General features: G+C 34.7%; 1 protein-coding gene across 1 annotated transcript; it reads left to right on the top strand.

Annotated features, from left to right (window-relative positions):
• Nucleotides 1-5243: 5243 nt before the first annotated feature.
• Nucleotides 5244-6176, top strand: LOC111149773 (olfactory receptor 4C16-like). Its single transcript, XM_022507039.1, has one exon. The coding sequence runs from the start codon at nucleotides 5244-5246 to the stop codon at nucleotides 6174-6176; it is 933 nt and encodes a 310-aa protein (XP_022362747.1).
• Nucleotides 6177-17513: the final 11337 nt, after the last annotated feature.

Below are 17513 nucleotides of genomic sequence, written 5' to 3'. Positions count from 1 at the left end.
CCTGCATCGCACTCTCTGCTCAGCGAGGAGCCTGCTTCCCCCTTTCTCTCTCTACCTGCCTCTCCGCCTACTTGTGTTCTCTGTCTGTCAAATAAATAAAATCTTAAAAAAAAAGAAAATATATAAGATATAAAGTGATAAAATAGTATATAAAAGGCATTTAATAAATATTTGGTGAGGTAAAATTATTTCAGTAAGAGGAATTCCTTAACAAGTGTATTTTTACTAATATTAGTTAATGAAACAAATGGAAATGAGTTTGAAATAATACGAGGTATCTATTCAGTATATGTACTAATCCTCAGATCAATTGCTACAAATCTGTGGTTCTTTGGTGGGGCTTGGCTGTAGCACACAGAACAGAACCTCTGGTTTTAGGACACTCTACTGTTTTCCTTGGACTGTACTTGTGAATAAATTACAAAAACTAGAGAAGCTTGTCTCCTAAAGCACAGAAAATGAACTTAGGGCACTGGATGGGATCAGAGTAGTTTTTTGGAGTAGTTTTTGGGATCAGAGACAGTTTTTCTTGCCAACACACTGTTTTTTCTTATTCTTGTTCTCTAGCACCATACATTTGTATTTTCCTTTTTTCCCCTGTATCTTTGGTTAGTCTGAGGCACCTAAGACCACCAAACCCTTGTTTGTATTTGATCTTGAGTCTGAGGGGGGGTTAACTTATTGTACTGTAGGCTGAATGGATGAACCAAAAGTTAAATGTATTACAACATCTAGGATGTTTTTGAGTAACAAAGAAGGGACAACTTTAGGGAATAGTATTCTCTAGGGTGCTAATATTTTACATCATTATATTTAAAATATTCCCTCAGGGATACAGAGAGGACTTTTCTTTTTTTAGTGTTCTATGGGAAGGCTGCTTTCAAAAAGGGATGGAAATATGTATCATTAATTTACAGTGTTCTAGCAGGTAAGTGACAGATTGCTTACACCTTTGCACTCAGAGAGGCATCATTATAGAATAATTCAACATATTTAAACAATACATTTTCATAGGTCTTGTGACTGTTGCTTCCCCTTCCTCTGAGAAGGGAACAGGAAAAAAAAATTTTGCCAAAGTTTACTGTTAATATAGTAAAGAGATAAAATGAAATGTAAGTTTCAGAACAAAATGATTTTTGAACTCGGCAAATATTTTATGAGTACCAAATATGTGAAAGTCTTTGTGTGGCTTTCCATTGTTGTGTGGGGATGGAAGGATAGATTTCATACTGCAAGGGTTCTTTTTTCACTTGTTTTTTTTTTAAGATTTTATTTATTTATTTGACAGACAGAGATCACAAGTTGGCAGAAACGCAGGCAGAGAGAGAGAGAGAGAGGAGGAAGCAGGCTCCCTGCAGAGCAGAGAGCCTCATGTGGGGCTCGATCCCAGGACCCTGGGATCATGACCTGAGCTGAAGGCAGAGGCTTAACCCACTGAGCCACCCAGGTGCCCCTTTTGTTTTTCTTAGTAGTTTCTTGAGGTAGCAGAATGCAGAAAGGTTCACAAATACTTCTCATGTAAGGTAGCTGAGGTGAATACATCCTCAATATGGATATTAAAGGTTAGAAGAGCTTATGCCTGGTGAGAAATTAGAGAAAAGGTCAACTGAGGCAGTGACCTTGACAGCGTTAGGAGAATGCCAGCTTTCCCATCTCCAAGTGACATTCGTAAACAGAAAGTTGTGGTGTGCTTAGGTGGCTCAGCCATTTGAGCAGCTGACTCTTGATTTCAGCTCTGGTCATAATCTCAGGGTCCTGGATTGAGCACCACATCCAGCTCTATGCTCAGTGGGGAGTCTGAGTTTCTCTCTTTCTTTCACTCTGCCCCTCCTCCTCCTGCTTTCTCTTTCTTTCTCACTCTAAAATTAAAACAAATAAACAAACAAAAAGCCTCTAAAAACATAGAAAGTTGTACATAACAGTATGGAATTATTACTCTTTATATGTTTCAAAATAATATTTTAAGAACTTAATTTGCAGTTGATACACACATTTGAGATTTAATCTCAGAGCTGAATAACAACTTCTCATGGGAAGTTTGGAGGAATCATGATGATGTGGAGGCAACAGGATATCATGAAAATGAAAGGTAATGTGCCAGGTAGGTGGGAGGGTTTCATTTTTTTTTTTATTATATTCAATCAGCCAACATATAGTACGTCATTAGCTTTTGATGTAGTGTTCAGTGATTCATTAGTTGGGTATAACACCCAGTGCTCATAACTACCTATGCCTTCCTTAATACCCATCCTGCAGTTACCCCATCCTCCCACACCTCTCCTTTCTGTAACCCTCAGTTTGTCCCCTAAGGGATAAAGAATCTGGGGACAGCCTGTTAACCTTCCACAGAGAATGTGGATTTTGCATAGAAATGAGTATAGTGGTTCTTCCAGAGGTGGAAGTCTAGTGTAACCAAATTAGGGAGGGTTAGGTAGTTGAAGAAAGCCCTTAAGGAAACCAGTGGTACTCACCATGGCTGCTGCAGAAAAACAGATTTATGGGATAGAATGATCCACCTGACAGTCTATATTCCACCCTCATCTATTCTCCAATTTTTTTCCTGTGTGCTTTTCTTTCAGCTCTTCTCTGTTACTTCTAAGCCCAACACATAGTTTGCTACTGTGCTGACAGATTTAGCCATTCCAAAGTTGGCTACACTTGTTTGAAAAGTTGAGGTAAGTGCAATACTTATTAAAAGATGTGTTATTATAATAGGGTTATTTGACCCTAGGTCATTGCAACTCATTTGTATGTCATATTTCTTGGAGAACTGGATGAAAGTGTTAACATGTCCTTGGAAAAAATGGACATGTGGTCATCCACAGAGACTTGTACAAAAACATGCCTCGGTTGCAAGAAGATGTGAGAAATGTCAAGGCACTCCTTGAATTCTTTATGGGTTAAAGATTCATGTAGAAAATGCTAATATGTAAGAAGATCATTTTTTGGATATCAATGTCCCAGAATCTTACATGGTTATGTGATGCTCTTCAGAATACAACATGTTCTGCTTCATGTTTATTACAATGTTTAAAATTGTTCTCAGCCTACTTCCTGGATTTATAAGTTAGGAGAATGTTTGTCTGTCTGCCACACATAATAGATAGAGAGCCACAAGGCATTAATGATGTGAATGTGTTTTGTAATCAGAATACTACTAAAACCATCAGATAAATATATTTTAAGAGGTAATTGAGAAAATTAAAAAAAACATTAATACTTACATGGTACAAGGCATTGGGGCTTGAACTATGGAAAATAAAATCCTGAGAATAAGTACTTTTCAAAGATTCTTATTCCAAGAAAGAAGCTAAAGAAAGCACTCACATGAGTGAATTTAAGCATGATATGTAATGTTATAAGAAGAACTATAAAGGATGCCATTGGAGAACAGGAGTGAGAATTTTTTTTTTTTAATTGTGTTATGTTAGCATAAAATACACCATTAGTTTTTGGTGCAGTGTTCCAAGATTCATTGATTATGCTCCACAGCCAGTGCTCCATGCAATATGTGCCCTTCTTAATACCCACTACCAGTCTCACCCCCCCATCCCTTTCCCCTCTAAAACCCTCAGTTTGTTTCTCATAGTCCACAGTCTCTCATGGTTTGTTTTCCCCTCCAATTTCCCCCATTCACTTCTCTTCATCTCCCAATGAACTCTGTGTTATTCCTTATGCTCCATAAGTAAGTTAAACCATATGATAATTGACTTTCTCTGCTTGACTTATTTGACTCGGCACAATCTCCTCCAGTTCCATCCATGTTCATGCAGAAGTTGGGTATTCATCCTTTCTGATGGCTGATCAAAGTGTAATTACTGAAGACCTCCAGAAAAGAGTTCTTGGAATTTGGGTCCTGAAGTTTTGAGATAACTGAAGTAGGTAGAAATGACATTCCAGGATGGAAAGATACTATTGATAAAATGTTGATTAAATATCTGGTAAGTCTTCTAAATTATACTTTAGTTTGTATTTTTACTTGCACGTAGTATCCCTTTCAACACCATTTTGACAAGAAAGATTTAGAGAAAAGATTTTATTCCTGGAAGTGAAGTCTGCAGTAATCTTTTTTTCCAAATTTGAATTTGAAAGGAGTGAAATTTCAAAGATGAATGATCACTGACTTTACCAGGATAGAAAACAAATTGAATGAAGCCAGTTCTGATTATTTACTATTCTTGTCTAAAACAATATCTAACTCACTCTTCTGAATCTTTGTTCTGTTATAAGGATGTGGAATTTTCACTACCTGACTAATAGAACTCTGGTGGAGATTACAGTCTTGATTTGGTCCTACGTGAACTATCTGGTGACATCTCCCTAAATAACCTCAGATCCAAAGTGCTTAAGCTAAAATTTGGGTTACTAAAAACATGAACTATTGCATAACAATACCCCCTTTCATTTAAATGCAACCTCAGGGATTTTGTGTCCATTAAGGAGTGTTTTCTAGAAATGGGAAGGAGAAAAAAATGCAGATATTTGAGATATTATCAACTATCAAAGAACATTCATGCTCTTATCTGCATTAGTGTATGTCAAATACTAAATATCATAAGGGTGTTTCAAGGTAAAAGTGTATTATTTAGAAGTTAGAAGTACTTCCTGTTCCTCTTTTCAAGCTCTAATAGCTGGGAGCAAATATTCAGTGACAGAGGGCATACTACATATTTATAAAAATATACATTTTCTGTAAGCGTATACAAAATATATGATGATAAATATATGCAAAAATAAGACATTCTTCTTTTTGGGGGTGTGATTTTATACATATAATGGAGTGTGATTTTATACTTGTATCATGAGCCTGCAAAGGCAGTCAAAATATCTAAAATGCCAAGTGACACACCATTGAAACCTGGGTCCAAAGATATATTACATATGCAAAAATAATGACATTAATAATAAAATGGAGTCATATCTTTTAACTTTATATTCATTGAATTGGTAAAATTAATCAGAATCATTTAAATGCTACAAGATTGTATCTGAAGTATACTCTAGGAAGATACAACTTTCACAAGTTTGTTGAGACTCATAATGGCATTATGAAGTGGCCATTATAAATGGAGGAACAAACTATTGAGGTGACATGTAGGAACTCACCCCTAAAATATTAATGATGAAGAATATTTATTTTGCTTAAATTATTCCATAAAATCACACATCACACCATGAATTAATTCTGTTATTTCTTGCAGATCAACAAATTCATACTCAAGCATCTCCTAATTGAAGAAATCATGCAGCTGAATAATAATGTTACTGAGTTCATTCTGCTTGGGTTGACCCAGGATCCTGTTAGGAAGAAAATTGTGTTTGTCATTTTTTTGCTTTTCTATCTGGGGACGTTGCTGGGTAACTTTCTGATTATTACTACTATCAAGACCAGCCAGACACTCGGGAGTCCAATGTACTTCTTCCTTTTCCATCTATCTTTATCTGACACCTGCTTCTGTACTACCATAGCTCCTAGAATGATTGTGGATGCCCTTTTGAGGAAGACCACTATCTCTTTCAATGAATGCATAATACAAGTCTTTTCATTCCATTTCTTTGGCTGCCTAGAGATTTTCATCCTTATCCTCATGGCTGCTGACCGCTATGTGGCCATCTGTAAGCCCCTACATTACACAACCATCATGAGTCGAAGGGTCTGTGCTGTGCTGATGGCTACAGCCTGGGTGGGGTCCTGTGTGCATTCTTTAGCTCAGATTGGTCTTGCCTTGAGTTTACCTTTCTGTGGTCCCAATGTGATTGATCACTATTTTTGTGACTTGCAGCCCTTGTTGAAACTTGCCTGTGCAGACACCTATGTGGTCAACTTACTCTTGGTGTCCAATAGTGGGGCCATTTGTACAGTGAGTTTTGTCATGTTGATGTGCTCCTATGTTATCATCTTGTATTCTCTGAGAAACCACAGTGCTGAAGGGAGGAGAAAAGCCTTCTCCACTTGCATCTCCCACATCATTGTGGTCCTCTTTTTCTTTGGTCCTTGCATATTTATATACACACGCCCAGCAACCACCTTCCCCATGGATAAGATGATAGCTGTGTTTTATACACTTGGAACACCTTTGATCAATCCTCTGATTTACACATTGAGGAATGCAGAGGTGAAAGATGCCATGAGGAAGTTATGGAGGAAAAAGTTGATTTCAGATGACAAAAGATGAATTGGTGCTTCAATTTTTTTCTTCATAGTTCAGATTCACCTAGAAGCCCATTGAGAATCTTATCTTTTTATTGTGGTGTAACATCATTAGAGGACAAGAGAATTCATTCCTTCGAGAATGAACATATACACTGATTAGTGTTGAGTCATTTTCATGTACAGAAGGGACAGGACCAGGTACAAACAGCCATGTCAAGACACATGCCTTAGATGTTCACTGTTGTGTCTCTGCCTCTCTTGGCTGCGTGGCATCACTGTGGTTTTGATCTAGTGTTTTCTCTTCCCTTTTTGATATTGACTTTTCATGTTCTCTGTTTACAAGTTATGTTTTATATGTTTATATCCCCAGCCTGGCAGCCTTTTCCTCCTTCAAATGACTTCCTTTTTATTACACACTTCAGACGCATCATGTCTGATTATGGATCTTCAACTTGGTTGTTCTTGGTTGACTGAGCAGAAAGCACCAGTTTCAAATGATTGTAAAATCCTCATGTTTTAAGTGACAGTCTATTAGCTAGGTAATTCCCTTTTATTTCTTGGTTCATACTTCAAATTCTTCTCATATTTATTTAGATTCTTCTAGAACAGTGTCAGAAAATAGTGTAAGTATTTACCTTTCTGAAGGAATATTTTTACCTTGGATAGGTGGATAGTTGGAGTGGTACTCTTTGCATTCTTCTTGTAAAAACTTTTTGCTCTACAATGAGCACTTCTAATTTGGGGGAAACATTAATTTTTTCTTGGGTCATACAAATTATAATAATTTATTTGCACTTTTGGGTTATTATGACTGTAGCATACATGTCCCAAATTAAGTAGATATATTCATATGGGCTATAAGTAAGGCATAGAAGCAACCAATGGTTGAGAAAGGGAATTTGAATTTAATAACTGATAAAGAATGTTAAAACTCAAAAGAGTCTTTTTTTTTTGGCCTTGAAACAAAAATAGTTACATCACATGTATGAATTATCTTAGTGAGTTTTAATAGAATCTAGAAAAGAGGGTAACTTGAGAGAGACCAAGATATTTGTATAAAGTCTGCATTTTGGCAGTGGATAGGGATATCACCTTTTGTCACCATCCATCAACATTGCAGTATTGAGTTACATGATCACTAAGAATCTTTCAGTTTTAACCTATTTTCTAATTTGTATTTTTATCCATATAGAATATTTAACATGAGTATTTTTGTTTTCTTGAACATATTTTTTATTTATAAATTACTAAATTATATCAAAATTGCTAAGTTTATATTAACTTTATTGTACTGGGAACATTAGAACGTTTTAGCTTGAGGTGCACCTGGCTAGCTCAGTTAGTAAAGCATGTGACTCTTTATCTCAGTGTCATGAGTTTGAGACTCACGTTGTGTGTGGAAGCTTCTTAAAATAAAAATTAAAAAAAAAAAAAAAGAACTTCTTAGCTTGGAAAGAAAAAAAATCATCTATTTCTCTGTGTGGGAATGGAATGCCATGATTCCACAATAAACACTAGGGACATATACACATCACTTTTTTTTGGATTCAGAATTTATCCATCTCAAGCACTTTATCATTGATCATAGTTACTGATTTTCCTCTTGCAAGGGTCACACTTCAGTAGATCTCAGTTGGCAGAGTTTTAGTTGAAGTCCTCTTCTATTTCAAGACAAGGCATGTATGAAAAGGGGAGTATGTTGGATCTCATTTAGGTACCTCCCCAGAGACACTATATTCAAAATGTCTCCTGGGTATGCTTCTGAAATGGAATTCCTGTGGTTGCCGTAACCATGTCTGTTGCCAATAGAGATTGATCTAATTTCAGATAGGGAAAGTGTAGGACTCTGATATCTAAAGTAGACATATTTGTGTGGGTAAGAGAGAGAACCATGAACTCGCAGATGAACTTGCAACCTTGTGGTTGTCATAAGTAAGTCCCTCTCCCTTGAAACAGGGCAACAACAGTCTTCCCTTGCCTAGGTACCTTGTGATTATATCATTTGAATAAGTTGTCAGACAATGATATTTGGTCTCTTCCTGAGATTCCTCCCACACCCTTCACTGCTTCTAAATATCTAACCAGGTGCAAGTCACAAGGAAGGCCAAGCAGGAAAGTCCAGCCTTGCTCTAGGAGAACATGTCATACATGAAAGAACTGTAGGATTACAGTTAGCCACAACGTGCAAGTTTGACCTGTGGGAATCCTTAATGGTAGGGGTGTTTTCAGTGTGGTAAACAAAAGTTTAGAGTTGAGGTCTACCTTGATCAACTTTTTCTGTAGACCCACATTTTTCTGCAGATGCCTCATTGAATATACTGTTTGCTTTAGTAACAGAACTATTTGTTAGATCTGTGGAAAAGTAGTATAAGAGAGTGCTGCCAAAAGTATGAAACAATTGCTAGTCAATTTTTTTTTTAATCTTAGGTATTGTCATAATCTCATAGTCTGTATTATTCTTGTATTTGCTAGTTTAGGAGTGAATGTAATTTAAAGTCAGTTCATATTCAGAGGGCTCTAAAGTAAATTGCTTGAAATAATTAAATCCCAAAGTTTCTAGGTAGAAAAGTATCCCATCAGGAAGTCATCAATATGTCCATTTTCACATAAAACGTTCAGAGAAAATAAGCTCAAATGAAGGAATCAAAACATGACATGACAACATGACATGAGGATTGAGCATAGAATATATACATATATATATGTATTATTTTTTATTTTTATGCTTCTTATAATTCTTAGAAACATCTTTAATACTAGTGTTAAACACTTCACATGAATTGCAGAATGTTATAACTTCCATTACTGATACTACATTGTTCTCAATGCATCTTGCAAGTTCTTATGTTTTTATGATAATCATACTACAATATATTAATATATCAAATCAACATGTTGTATACCATAAATTTACACATAATAATTAAAGAAAAAAAGATGTTCTTTTTAAAAGGGCTATCTTAAAGATAAATTTTGATTCAAACTTTGGAGGAACTAAGGCAACATCAGTTAATAGTGAAAAACAATAACATGGAATTTCTCTTAGTAAAAATGTACTTTAAATAATTTTGCCTACTGTTGCATGTAATAATTAAAAAAAAACCCTTTACAGTTAAAAAATCATATATCTGAATATAGAATCTTTTGATTCTAAGACTTGACATTTTATGTTAAAAGTTAATTTGTGTCCCTCAAGAAAAGAATATTTTGGAGCCCTAATCCCCAGCACCTCAAAATTTGATCCTATTTAGGCATAATGTAAGTGCCTGACAATTGGCTTCTTTTTTTTTTAATATTTTACTTATTTATGAGAGAGAGAGCTCACAAATAGGGCCACTTCTACCCTGTGAGGTAGAAGCACACTTCCCTCTGAGCAGGGAGCCTGATGGGGGACTGGATTCCAGGATTCTAGCATCACAGGAACCAAAGGCAGACACTTAATTGACTGAACCCCAGGATTCCTGGCTTTTTTTATTATAATGTAAAGTACTAACATTAACCTTTGATGGCTGGATCATCCATTTCAAAGACTTCTCAACTGCAATGAACACAATGTCAGCTACGCAACTAGGTGAGGGGTCAGGCTGCCCTACCAATGAAGTCCCCCATTTGGAAAGCCCTGGAAGACTTCTAAATGACTTTTGACCATTTGTATGATTCTGTGTTTTTCTTCCTGTACTTTATGTTTTAAATACACCAGTAGTGAACCCCCAAATCCCGGGTAACCCACTCTTGAACCTATTAGAGACAGAACCTCAGATTGGTGAGCTCTTTCTGTCTCTCCCTGTCTCTCTGTACTTGTGATCAAACTGTGTGGCCCCAGGCATGTGATGTACACTCTGTGACTTGTGAATAATAAATCTTCTTTTTTCAAAGTCCCTTCATTCAACTGGGAAAAGGAGGAGAAACTGAAAAAGAACACAGGCCTCTATTTGGGGGTCTCAGAACTGCAATTTGGAGAACATGGATTTTGGTGTAACCAGGAAAAGTGTCCTGCTCATGCGGGGTGTAAGGACCTATTTTATATTTTTATATTTTAGCAAGAGGCTTTCATTGAGGTTAAACAAAAACCTTGTTGTTTAACCCTTAAACTGTCCCTGCTCCCCTTCCCCCAAGGGATTCACTTAAAAACAAGTCCCGGAAACCAGCTTCAAATAATAAAGCCCAGATACAAGGGTGGGTCAGGCTAGGTGGAGACATCAATCAGTAGGGGTTGCATACTGTCTCCCTAGATACCAAGGAGTATGGGCACCCCCCTCCGCCCTTTGGGAGCCTTTATGGCGCCAATCTTAATCAAGGTGTAATAGGCTGGGTCAAATGTCTACTAGGTTAAATTGTAACTCAATTGGTCACCTAGCATCATTGTGGAGTTTCCTGTGTGTGTTACAATCTCATTGGTCACCTGTGCGTGGCCAGGCCCGGCCTCATGGCCTTTGTCCTCAAAAGCTAGTCTATGAAACAGAGAAGGGTCACCCTCTCTTGTAAGAGGTGCGTCCCCAAACGTTCGGTTAGATTCTTGATGCTTGGCGTGAAATAAAGCTTTGTTTGACCTTCACTTTATATCAGTCTCTCTCCTTTAATCATGGACCCATTATTGGGGCATAACACAGGGAAAGCAAGGTTTTTTGTTTGTTTGTTTGTTTTAAGAGAAAGAAGAAAGGAGAAATCACATAATTTAGATAAAGGAGAGAGAGAGAAAAAAAAAAAAACCTTCATTTGGTACTGACAGATGCAACTGCTTTTTGATTACCTTTTCATTCTCTCTTTTTTCTTCTTTCTTTCTTTCCAAGAGAGAGGGCAGGGAGATGGGGCAGATCGGAGAAAGGAGGGAGAGAGTCCCAAGCAGGCTCCACACTCAACACAAAGCTGAAATAATAACCTAAGCTGAAATCAAGAGTCTGACACCTAACCCACTGAGCCACCCAGGCACCCCACTTTTAATTTCTATTGATTATTCTACTGATGCTGTCAAACAAAACTATTCCTGGTAGGCAGTAGTTAATGTTTCTGTTCTCATGAAGTTATTAATAGTTTTATAGTCTTTATAGTCTATAGTTTTATGGTCTAAATGATAGTTGTTCTGTTGGATTTTCTGAGTAATTGCTTGTAAAAAACAATTAGTGTTCTGGCCCAGTTCAAGAGTTTATTCCTTAGAAAGGAGAATGGAACATCAAGATGGAGTCTCTTGTCTCCAGAAATTTCCTAGCTGGAAAGGGGAAGGGGTGGGGAAGGTAAGCTCTTAGTTTCCTGAGGGCTTAGCATGTGGCCCCTCTGTCTTCAAAGCCAGGAATGGTGCATTTTAGTCTAATTGTACTTTGAATCTCACTTACTCTTATGTTACCAGTCAGGAAAAATTCTTTTCTTCTAGGGAGCTGGTGGGATTAGATACGATCAAACACATAACTCAAAGTTAACATACCAATAACCTTAATTACATTGTTGAAATCCCTTTAGACATGTAATTCTACATTTAACATGTGCTATATTTTCGTATTTCCAGTTCCCAGGACTAGGGCAGGAAATCCTGAGGGACATTTTGGAATTATGTCTACCACAGTGTAAAAGGAATTTTGAAAAAATCGTAGCTCTAACCCAAAAACCAGAGAATGCATATCTCAATATGTATAAAATGAGGATAGTTCTATCCTTATTAAATATGCCACTTTTGCATCCTCTTTGAAATGTTATCCATGTGGAAAATAGGACAATCCCTTATGTGTGGAATCAAGTCTTAGAGGAAATATAAGTATCATTTTATATTAACTTAATCCTTGAATCCAACTAAATGTATGATCTTCATCAAGTAGCTTACACAATCAGTTCAGCTATAACAAACTGTCTACATTCATGAACACATCAATGTCATAGATGAGGGCCTGGAGTGTAGAATTTATATTTCAGTGTCACAGAGTTTTGTGCAGTGAGCTGTTGTCTTATTTTGTCCTTGAGCATCAATAACTTCAGTCTAAAGGTTGTGATTGAAATGCTTTGTCCTGGAGATATTTCCAAGTTTTCTTTGTAAATTGTGCCATAAAGTTTCTAATAATAATAGTGAATGATAGCAATAATACTAATTATAATATTAATATTGATTACATATTACTGATGTATGATAAAATAATTATAGTTATAGGGAAAGAATCTAAATTCCAGTGAGATAAGTGTCTTACCAAAGTCACATTGCCCATGAAAGGTACACCTGGGATTTAAAGTCAGACTCTCTGGCTTCAATGTCTGAGGTGGTAACATGAATCATCCTGGACTTCTGGCAAATGCATCTCACATAAAATTGCCTCTTCTACTAAATGCTTAAGCTGCATATCTAATTAGATTTTGACACTGTTGCATGGTGCGTCTTTCAGCCATCTTCCTGCTTCCATTCATATATACATAGTCCTCCTTGCAGTATTTCTGACATCAAAAGCACAGAAATTAAATTATTAGGCAACGAAACAGAATTATAACTGTATTATAATAAAGCATGAAAAAATAAATCTTTTAAATTTTATGTTACTTTGCCATCATCAAATAATCAAAACTATAAAAATTACCTTAGTAATTTATTTTGTTGGTGCAATTGAAGTTCTACTATGAGTGGACTATATAAGTTGGAAAATAAAAATATGTATCCTAAGTACTACAATTCAAAATTTATATGTAATTTTGAAATATGCAGCACATTATTTTATTATTTCAATAAAAATTCAGACACACTTATTAAGGCCTTACTCTGTGTAAAGTGTAGAAATACTAGTCACAATCATTGTAGGGTCAGTAAAGCATCTTAGCAAGGTTGAATTCTACTATACTAGTTGCTACCTGCCAAATCTTGTCAATTATCTCTTTGTGCCTCTGTGGAAATATTAATGTCATCTCATGGGGTCATTATGTGCATTAACTTTTAAAATCCCTTTAAAGTCCTTAGCATAATTACTAGCACATAGTAATGATTTTTCACTTACTGTTGTTATACTTGCCATGATCAAAATTTAAATTATTAAATACAGTCTGAAGAGCAATAGATCCTATTTTCATTGAGTTAACAGTCTATTGAGAAAATGAGAGAAGAACACCAATATTTAAAAAGACACACAAAACCCCCAAACCAAAATGAAAAAACCTTCAAACGACCCATGAAAGGGAAGTCAAATGATCTGGTGAAATTAGGTATTTCGATTTGGGGCATGGAATTAGGTTTCAGAAAGGTGATATAAAGAGGATAAGCTCTGTGAGAATGGGGACATTAAAGTTTGACCTTAATTATTATAAAAAAGCCAAATAACTTCAATATTAATAATTAATTAGCTTTGATAATGGAAGCAGTAGAAGACCTATAATAAATATAATGGGTGCATTAGGGCTTATTCCTTGTGTAGAGAAGAATAAGTCCACTTTAAAAATTGTATCACTGACCATGGAAATTGTATTTGATAATTAACATCATATATTTTATATCTTAAACAATCTAAAAAAATTATTTTCAAAATCACATTTGAAAAACCAAAGCAAAAACAGATTAAAATCACGAGTTTATTTTTACTAGCCTTGTCCAAGAATTCCCATATGGATTTCCATTGGCAGGTCCAGTTCTCACCTGCATCCAGTGACTTTATATACTCCTCCTGACTGTTCCCCTGTAGCTTCCCCAGGAGACCCCAACCCTGCACATTTAGGGAAGTAGACCTTGAAGCTCATTATTGCACCAAAGGGGAAAAAAGGCAAGATAGATAGGGTGAGATGCAGTTGAGACTTTCCTTCCAGTTTTATGATATACTTCTCATTCTGGTTCTGAGTATTCAGTTAGTTTTTAAGACATATTTATTTTCTTTTATTTTTATTTTTTATTTTTTGTAATTTCAAGTTTTTATTTATATTTCAGTTAGTTCACATATAGTGTAATATTAGTTTCAGGAGTAGAATTCAGTGATTCATTACATTTTAAATATAAGCATGGGAAATTTCAAATACAAAGATATGGGAATTTTTCCATTACTTTTTTTGTCCTAAGAGATATATTTATCTTTCGACTTTGAAGATTTTTTTAATTTGTTGTCATGAGTTCAAGAAGACAAGGATATCCCTTTCAATATTAATTGGATTTGGCTGATACTAAAAATGTGAGTTCTTACATATATTTTTTTCCTTTTCTATATTTTCTTTATTCTTACCTTTTCAATTCTTGCATGCTTGAGCCTATGTAATCTCTTTGAGCAGCTATACTATCATCCATCCTTATTCATTTGTTTAACAAAGTAATTTTTTGCATAAATATAATTTATGAAATATATTTCCCTGGTAACAATTTCTTTTATGACTTTTAGGCTTCTAATTCATGTAACAATCTTACATTTTAATAGTTTGCAAAACATCTTTAAAAGGACTGTTGTAATAAAAAATGAAAAAATGGGAATGCTACTTTGAATTCCTGGTCTCAAAATGGGACTCTCTAGCTGTCAGGTTATGAGGTTCAGAGATGTGGAATGCTGTGTACTCTACTTTGGAAGTAAAGGAATGATAAAAAAATAACAATAAAAGTTTGGAAAAAAATCAAATGGTTGAATAAGATAAGCAATAAGTTATAAAGAGAATAAAGATAAGAGAATGATGGGAAATTAATTGATAATTTTGATAAACTTGTAAATGAGTTACTAAATCACTTGATTTAAAAAAAATAGTTCTTTGTAAGTGAAAGGATCCATGAAAACTACAATTCCTTATTTTTCTTAAGAGGAAATACATACCAATAGATTTGAGGAGCTTTTTCCTAAATCCCCTAGTCAGGAAGTGGCAGACCAGTACAAGAACCTCCATTTCTTGCCTCACAGTGCCACAGGTCTGTAATACTGAGCAATAATTCCTGATATTTGAAATGAACATGGATTATATGGAGGAAAATTTCAGTGACCACAGGTAGAGAGTTCAAATTATATAACTGATGACTACTTTTTTAGCAAAGATAGATCTGATATATATTAAAATGTTAAAAAAAAACTGCAGAAAACTAGAAAATGACCTAAGTAACATAGAGGGATAAAATAATTATTTTGTTGAAGTGTTTCATTCACTTATTCTAAATAATGAGAGAGATTATCTTTTGTAAGGTATTGAAGGTCTTTATGAATAATTTTTTTCTTGATTTCAGTTCTTCCATCTGTAGAATGGGAAATCCCATGTCCTATTGCAAGTCTTGGTCATTAGTTTGGGATTTTCAATAGTGGTTAGTTGTCAAAATAATATTATAACTTCTGTTGAAATCTATATTCAGTGGCATGTCAAACTCATGGATTCTAAGAGCCCCCTTTGTCTGATTAACTATTAAGCATTTATAGAATATTAGACATTTTAAATTTATAAGAGTTCATAGTTAATTCCATGATGTATTATATGCACATATCTGTAGCTAAATGTTTTATATGAAAATTTTAATTCAATTCCCACCAGAATCCTATATGATAAGTACTATTAATCACTATTCTGCAAATGGAAAAAAACAAGGCTCAGAGGGTCTCCCTTTCTGGTGTAGATTTTCTTAATGAACTTGTTGCAGCAAAGATGAGGATTGCAGGTAATCAGAAATTTAAAAATGATGGCATTTCTACTGAGGCCATATATATTGGAGGTTGTTAACCTTTCGTGTAGTATATCTTAGTATTCAGCAATCTGTGTTGCTTTGTTGTTTCCTTCTGTTAAAATGAAAATAAGAGCTAGAGTTGGTTCAGCAAAACAAGGAACCATGAAAAAGAGCAAATTATGAACTTGAGTCCTCAGTAATAACAGCTAGAGATTTAACCAATCACCTTGAAATTTCTTTAAATCCTATCAGGATTATAAAAGTATGACTAGATGTGCTAAGTTTACTTAATTCCAGTAAAGGTTCACTTTTTATTCTACTTCATTTCATTTCTTATATTTTATGCTCTCCTTAAGCCATTTAATAAAATAATGAGTTTTAAGATTAACTTTAATTATAGAAGTAATAGTGATATATAATATATTTAATAAAGAAATTAAAATATTGAATAATGCTAAAATCCCCTTTGGTCTTCACCTCCTTTATTTGTGAGAAGTAAATCTTTCCTTTTGTACTTTTTTTCTATTAATTTATTAGCTTCTCATATTTAAATTTGTTTAGTTTCCATAATGAGAACATACCACCCTTTATTTCCATTCTATTTTCAGGTTTTAGATCACTTCTATTTTCCAAATTTGATTGAGTCTGTGAGGAATATCCTTTTTTATGCTTTCTGGGGTAGTTTTGCTTGGTCACTAATCAAAATTTTAAATGAAAGCATTTTAAATTTTATTTTTATGAAGTCAATGAGTGGGAGTATAGTATTTTATTGTTGTTGAATCTGTATTTCCCTGATTCTTATGAGGTTGAATATTTTGATATACACTTTAAACAGTTGTGACTTCCTTTCTGTGTATTGCCTTGTCAAATATTTTGCTTTGTAGAAAATTGGACTATTTTTCTTTATGTGATTGATTAACAGGGTTTATAAATATTTACTCCCATTTGTCACTTTTAAAAATGTTTGGTTTATGTGAAATTTTGTCATATAAAAGGTTTTAAAATAGATTTTTTAAATGGTTTTTAGAATTTACTTTTTGTGCTTTCCTTTGTTCCTACATAAGATAGAAACCCATTCTAATTATATATCAAAATTTTTTATTTTTGTTTGATACATTTGTACCTTCCCCAAACTGGATTATAATTTTTTGTGCCTTGTGAGGTATATTGTTTTCAGCAAGCGATTCAAGGTCCTAACATCAGTTACTGAAGTTCACATCAATTTGAATTCCCTGGGGGGAAATAATATATATATATATATATATATATATATATATATATATATATATAGTCTTCAAATCCAACAATCTGTCTTTACCTACAACCTTGTTTTAAAAGATTTACTTTTGAGAGAAAGAGAGAGAGAACAAGAGCAAAAGGGACTGAGGGAGAAGAGAGAAACTCAAGCTGCATCTGCACTGAGTATGAAGCCCAACACTGGGCTCACCCTCACAACCCTGAAATCATGACACGAGAGCTAAAATCAAGACTGGGATGTTTAACCTACTTAGCTACCCAAGTAACTCTACCTACAGCTTTTTAATTACTATAGCTTTATAATATACTTCAATTCTGGGAGATATGTCTATTCTCTTTGTTCTTGCTTGAAAAAGTTAGCTTAACTACTCTGCATTTTAATTCTTTTCTTAATTAACATATAATGATTTGTTTGTTTCAGGGGTATAGGTTTATGATTCATCAGTCTGACAGCATAGCATATACCCTCCCAATGTCCATCACCTAGACACCTCATCCCTCCCAACTCTTCCACTCCAGCAAACCTTAGTT

The sequence above is a fragment of the Enhydra lutris genome, unplaced genomic scaffold (genome assembly GCF_002288905.1).
Source record: "Enhydra lutris kenyoni isolate GAN:26980312 unplaced genomic scaffold, ASM228890v2 scaffoldscaffold22, whole genome shotgun sequence".
Taxonomy (NCBI): Eukaryota; Metazoa; Chordata; class Mammalia; order Carnivora; family Mustelidae; genus Enhydra; species Enhydra lutris.
The sequence above is the reverse complement of the archived record's forward strand: the minus strand, read 5'-3'. Positions and strand labels throughout refer to the sequence as shown.

Excerpts from the sequence above, each read along its gene's own strand:
- LOC111149773 (XM_022507039.1), top strand. The coding sequence starts at position 5,244 with ATGCAGCTGAATAATAATGTTACTGAGTTCATTCTGCTTGGGTTGACC.